The sequence below is a fragment of the Salvelinus sp. IW2-2015 genome, unplaced genomic scaffold (genome assembly GCF_002910315.2).
Source record: "Salvelinus sp. IW2-2015 unplaced genomic scaffold, ASM291031v2 Un_scaffold1898, whole genome shotgun sequence".
NCBI classification, from domain to species: domain Eukaryota; kingdom Metazoa; phylum Chordata; class Actinopteri; order Salmoniformes; family Salmonidae; genus Salvelinus; species Salvelinus sp. IW2-2015.
In genome coordinates, this window is record NW_019943259.1 from 74,940 (window position 1) to 82,172 (window position 7,233).

General features: G+C 38.8%; 1 protein-coding gene across 1 annotated transcript in view; it reads left to right on the plus strand.

Moving 5' to 3' along the window:
• The window catches only part of LOC112072348 (large ribosomal subunit protein uL1m), a 17,597-nt gene extending 14,841 nt beyond the window's left edge, over positions 1-2,756 (plus strand). The window contains exons 8-9 of the mRNA XM_070439758.1: positions 59-140; positions 2,578-2,756. Of these exons, the coding sequence (XP_070295859.1) occupies positions 59-140; positions 2,578-2,681 (186 nt within the window). The 3' untranslated portion in view covers positions 2,682-2,756. The remainder of the gene's footprint in view (positions 1-58; positions 141-2,577) is intronic.
• The last annotated feature ends 4,477 nt before the right edge of the window (positions 2,757-7,233 follow it).

Genomic DNA, 7,233 nt, shown 5'->3' on the forward strand with positions numbered 1-7,233 from the left:
CTGAGTCTACTTTTTAACAGAAAAAATAACTGCTCAACATTTGTTTCCCTCCCCACAGCTGGACATGCCCAAGGAACAGCTTATAGCCAACATGCAGACTGTCGTCGAGGATGTCTGCTCCCACCGGGCGGCTAGCTTCGGTATGTACCTACCATGATGAGGAATTAATTTGATTTGACAAACATCAAATCAAAGTTTATTTGTCACGTGCGCCGAATACAACGGGTTACAGTGAAATGCTTACTTACAGGCTCTAACCAATAGTGCAACAAAGATATTAGGTGAACAATGGATAAGTAAAGAAATAAAAATAACAGTAAAAAGGAGGTGTTCTAGAACTATTATAGATCATATGGAGGTGTTTTAGAACTATTATAGACCATATGGAGGTGTTCTAGAACTATTATAGACCATATGGAGGTGTTCTAGAACTAATTATAGACCATATGGAGGTATGTTCTAGAACTATTTATAGACCGTATGGAGGTGTTCTATAGAACTATTATAAGACCATATAGAGGTGTTCTAGACTATTATAACCTATAGAGAGGTGTTTCTAGAACTATTATAGACCATAATAGAGGTGTTCTAGAACTATTAACCACATGGAGGTGTTCTAAGAACTATTATAGACACATGGAGGTGTTCTAGAACTATTAAACCACATGGAGGTGTTCTAGACTATATACCCATGGAGTGTTCTATAACTATTATAAGAACCCACATGGAGGTGTTCTAGAACTATATAGACCACATGGAGAGTTCTAGAACATTAAGACCAATGGAGGTGTTCTAGAAACTATTATAGACCACATGGAGGTGTTTCTAAGAACTATTATAGACCATATGGAGGTGTTCTAAGAACTATTATAGACCATATGGAGGTGTTCTAGAACTATTATAGACCATCATGGAGATGTTCTAGAACTATTATAGACCATATGGAGGTGTTATACTACGTTATACCACATGGAGGTGTTTCTAGTAACTATTATAGACCATGTGGAGGTGTTCTAGACTATTATGACCATAGGAGGTGTTCTAGAACTATTATAGACCATATGGAGGTGTTCTAGAACTATTATTAGACCATTGTGGAGGTGTTCTAGAACTATTATAGACCATATGGAGGTGTTCTAGAACTATTATAGACCATGTGGAGGTGTTCTACAGAACTATTTATAGACATATGGAGGTGTTCTAGAACTATTATAGACCATATGGAGTGTTCTAAGAACTATTATAGACCATATGGAGGTGTTCTAGAACTATTATAGACCATATGGAGGTGTTCTAGAACTATTATAGACCATATGGAGGTGTTCTAGAACTATTATAGGCCTAGTGGAGGTGTTCTAGAACTATTTATAGAACATATGGAGGTGTCTCTAGAACTATTTAGGACCATATGGAGGTGTTCTAGAACTATTATAGACCATATGGAGGTGTTCTAGAACTATTATAGACTATTATGATTAACACAGCCATTCATTTAGGAGAGATGTGAATACAGCACTAATTCTGCTTTTATAAGAAAAAGGTAAGGATGCCACTGTGTTCTCACCAAGTGGTTTAGACATGATTCTTCCCCTATTTTTGATTAACAAAAAATATAAAACTGTTTTCCAAAATGTTGTCGTCCCATCTCTCGATCACAACCAAAGCGGGTTTTGTTAAAAAACGTTTATCTTCGGAAAACCTCCGTCCACTATTACATATCTTAAATGCTTCATCAGAAACAACAGCTCTTAGGGCTGCTTTATCTCTTGATGTAGAAAAGGATTTTGATCAACTAGAATGGTCATATCTCTGGTCTGAACATATGGGAATTGGCTCACATTTCATTCACATGATTAAAATACTGTATGCCAATCCCATCAGCCATAGTTCTAACAAGCAATATCTGCTCTGTTCAGCATCACTAGAAGCAGCAGACAAGGCGATCCAATATATCCTTTGCTATTTTTATTGGTCATTGAACCCCTTGCCAAGGCAATTCGTCAATCGAAGGAAACACCAATTTCCCTAAAATCTGCTGATCACGTCATCTCGTTATACATAGACGATATTTTGCTATATTTCAATTTCTCTCAAACGCATTGAAGATCATAGATAAATTCAGCTTAATCTCAAGTTATAAAATTAACCATCCTAAATTGGTTTAGACATGATTCTTCCTTTCCCTGGCTGAGTATATAGAGAAATGTTGTTTCCTTTTGCTCTAGAAGAGGTGGTCTCCACTGATATACCCATTAAACAATGTAATATGGTGTCTCCTATTGTCCTGGAAGAGGTGGTCTCCACTGATATATCCATGATGTAATTCCCTACTTAGAACCCAGAAGACTAGTACAGCTGTCTATATGTACATCTACATGGAATCCCCTACTTAGTATTTTTAATATTATGAAATGAAGGAACATGTTTAAGACTGTTTAGAGGGACAGGAAGGGGATGGATCCCCCTCTGCTCCGGGGTGTATGTAGATCAGGGACTGCAGCATTACCAATAGACTAGACCTAGGCACTGTGCCAAGCTGTATCTGACACCCCTTCTCTCTTCCCTTTGCCTCCGCAGGACATTTCATAGAGCGAGCGATCGTCAGTAGTCAAGCGAGTGAAGCCTTGCTCTTTAAGAGTGAAGACCTCGTACAGAAAACCCCAACGAATAAGGATGCTTGAAGTGTTCCTTGTGATGTTATGTATTACTGGCTGTGTATACTGTATTGAATAAAGTGTGATGATTATTATGGTTTACTTGACTGTCTTGTGGACATTTTCATATTTAGAATTGACTTTAAATCACTCTGGATAATGTTGCCTGGTATAGAATGTGATCTTGTGAGTAAAGGATGGCCGAAGGAGACTACTGGATAAGAGAGTCTGCTCAATAACTAACATTATAAATGTAATTGCTATTAATAGAATATTGTATAGGTCAGGGAATGATTCAATGATACACTGACTGAATATAGTTCCTCTTTTGCAACACCAGATGGCAGTATCAACATGTATTAAGAGGACAGCTATTATTATGGTCTGCCCAAGTCTGAGCCTCACTTAAATATCAGCTGCCTGGATGTAGTCAGTCCATGAACGTGATGAATGAATAAACACGTGGATTCACAATGATTGGCTTTTGGATAAACAGTAGTTCAGATCACTTCTAGGGTGATGCATTTGGATAGAAGGCCAATCCCAATCTAAATTGCTTCTTTTAATAGCATTCTCCATTGCACATAGCCATAGCCACGGGGAAGATGTTTGGGGGTGCCCCGCTACAGACATCTATATCGGTCCTCTAATACAGAACTATTAAAGGCCCAGTACACTGCTTTTTGTGAAAATAATCATATTTAATTTTAAAAGTATTCTGATTTTTCAGTTCCCCCTACTTCCCGCAGCGATGCACATAACTTCACTTGGAGAGAACGCTGAGGATCTCAGCATACACGGGGCAGAGGTGGCAACTGTTGTTTTCACATGGAAAAGTCCACGAGTCATTTTAATTTATTTTCTTGCTTTCAAATGGCTGGGGACAAAAAGGGCGTTTTGCCGTTGATTGAATATTAGGTTGCTCTCACGTCTCTGATTTGACGGCGATTGACCACAGTGGTCATTTAATCCAGTAGCCAATGTTATTTATGCCTAATGTATAAACACTATAATACAATAGCTACAATACAGCTATTCCCAAAGGAGTGTTGATGAAGTCTTGCACCATTGCCCCTAATAGAACTCAACATACTGACTCAAATCTTTAGCCACTTAAATAATGAAAAAAATGGATGTAATAAATGTATCACTAGCAACTTTATATAATGTTTACATACCCTACATTAGTCATCTCATATGTATATACTGTATTGGCCATCACTTATCCATATATTTTTTATGTACATATTCTTATTCATCCCTTTACACTTGTGTGTATAAGGTAGTTGTTGTGAAATTGTTAGATTACTCGTTGGTTATAAACTGCATTGTTGGAACTAGAAGCACAAGCATTTCGCTACACTCCCATTAACATCTGCTAACCATGTGTATGTAACAAATAAAATTAGATTTTAACTCATAATAACATTATGGTAGTAGCCTATCACATTGGGCCCGTTCAAGCATGACGTTATCGGAATGAGAGATATGTAAACTAGCTGTCCTTTTTAAATGGGAGTATATGCATAGCTCTGTCTTGTATTCATTGAGCAGACGGCACATCATACATTTCTATGCCTACTGCGTTTAATCCTCCCGGTGGAGTGAGTCAGTTTGGAGAGAGGAGAGGCTGTATAGCAAGTAACTTTATAGCGTCGGCCCGCTTCTTGCGCAGCGGAGGTCACTGGATAATAATATATGGTTTCCAGAGGGATTTTCGCCCGTCGTCATGGTGTACCGCTTTTAAATCTACGGTCGGTGACACCTGCGTTTTTTGTCTTGAAGTTTCGCCGACCGCGAACAGTTGCGTCTGCATTCCCTTTTCTCCAGAGTCCAGACCCGCACCGTTTTTCAGAGAGGGAGAGAGGGTCCCCGTTTGTCCTACCTGCTGTCTTTACGCGTAGCTCAACATGCGAACTATTCTCTAGCCCGGTCAAACACACACTGCCTACTTTTCCCAGTGTTATTGTTTATCTGGAACTTCCGGGGAACCAAATAATTCTATTTGAGAATCGGTGTGATTTGAACTAGTAAGATACTGCATTCAGCACCGTTGGATTTAATGTCTTGTATGTATGCGGTGAACATGGGTTTAGGATGGATCTTCGTAGCCGCTTTGGCTGGAATTCTCACCGACACTCCAGGAATAGAAGGTGGGTATTGTGGCTCTTAAATCAAGTGAATTAACAATATATTCATTGATTATGGAAATAACATATCTAGTATGCCTACAAAAAAAGGTTATAGGTTATGAGTCTATTCTTTATAATTTAGTCGATTGCGCAAAGTTGCCAATATGTTGTCTATTTGACTGTGTTTATGCTCTAAATATATTTTCTGCATCAAACATTCTATCTGGTTCGGCAATTTAGTATTGAGATTCTAAAACAGAAATATAACTCAAGGCATTATTACGTTAAAGAATTGCCTATATCTGTTATTACACAGCTATGAACCACTCAGTCTGATAATCACATCTAAACCAGTTGGCTCCCTTTGCTATCTTTTCCCTGTGGGAAGAAATGTCCCATTTCAGAATCAGCATCTGAATGACTGGTATTACTGCTCAGACATTATAATCACGTCCTAATCTGCAATCTGTCCAATTCAGATTGAATTGATCAAATTCCCCACAGGGAGTCACTCACACCCTCATTCCTAAATAAACTTGCTTTACTATAACCCAAATATAATAACCCTAGGCTTTTACCTTATCATTGAAACGCGTATTCTATCACGGTTCAGTCAAATGAATTAGGAAACATTGCATGATAACCCATCTGATATTGAAACGTGGGACCACAGTAAGACGTCTCTGCCGGAGCAAAGGGCAATAAGGCTTAGCTGGAGATGTGGTGCCCTCTCCCACAGGGCGACTCGGTCAGACTCCTGTAGCTATCACACTTTACTGACAGCCTGCAGGTATGTTTTGTTACCTGTTATAAGCATGTGTGAGGATTAATAATATCTTTTATAATAAATTATAACAGCCAAAAAGATTTGTAGAGGGGGCTGCCATAATCAATTTGTAGAGTTTGTTTTTCCTCAAAAATCTTAAGGAAAGCCTAGCCCAGTGGACTAAGGTAGTCTTAGTCAGGGGTGCTGTACTACTATGGCAACCCCATTAAAACAACGCTACTATGGCAACCCCATTAAAACAATGCTACTATGGCAACCCCATTAAAACAACACTACTATGGCAACCCCATTAAAACAACACTACTGTGACAGCCCCATTAAAACAACACTACTATGGCAGCCCCATTAAAACAACTAATAATGGCAGCCCCATTAAAACAACACTATTATGGCAGCCCCATTAATAACAACACTACTATGGCAGCCCATTAAAACAACACTACTATGGCAGCCTCATTAAAAACAACACTACTATGGCCGCCTCATTAAAAACACACTACTATGGCAGCCTCATTAAAACAGCACTACAAATACAGCCCATTAATACAACACTATATGGCAGCCCATTAAAAACAACACTACTATGGCAGCCCAATTAAAACAACACTAATTTGGCAGCCCCATTAAAACAACACTACTATGGCCCCCATTAAAACAACACTACAATTACAGCCCCATTAAACCAACACTACAATTACAGCCCCATTAAAACACACTACTATGGCAGCCCCATTAAACAAGACTACTATGGCAGCCATCATTAAAACAACACTACTATGGCAGCCCCATTAATACAACACTACTATGGCAGCCCATTAAAAAACACTACTATGGCAGCCCCATTAAAACAACACTACTGATGGCAGATTCATTAAACAGCACTACAATTAAGCCCCATTAAAACAACACTACTATGGCAGCCCCATTAAAACAACTACTATGGCAGCCCCATTAAAACAACACTACTATGTCATCCCCATTAAAACAACACTACTATGCCAGCCCCATTAAAACAACACTACTATGGCAGCCCCATTAAAACAACACTAATATGGCAGCCCCAATAAACACAACACTACTATAACAGCCCCATTAATACACACTACTATGGCAACCCCATTAAAACAACACTACTATGTCATCCCATTAAAAGAACACAACTATGCCAGCCCATTAAAACAACACTACTATGGCAGCCCCATTAAAACAACACTATATTTGGCAGCCCCATTAAAACAACACTAATATGCAGCCCCATTAAAACAACACTAATATGGCAGCCCATTAAAACAACACTACTATGGCAGCCGCATTAAAACAACACAACTATGGCAGCCCCATTAAAACAACACTATTATGGCAGCCCCATTAAAACAACGCTACTATGGCCAACCCCATTAAAACAACACAACTATGTCATCCCCATTAAAAAACGCTACTATGGCAACCCCATTAAAACAACACTACTATGTCAACCCCATTAAACAACACTACTATGTCAACCCCTTAAAACAACGCTACTATGGCAAGCCCCATTAAAACAACACTACTATGGCAGCCCCATTAACACGTACTACACCATTAAAAAACGCTACTATGGCAGGCCCCATTAAAAAACAACGCTACTATGGCAGTGTGTAGATTGATGAAGGATTAAAAA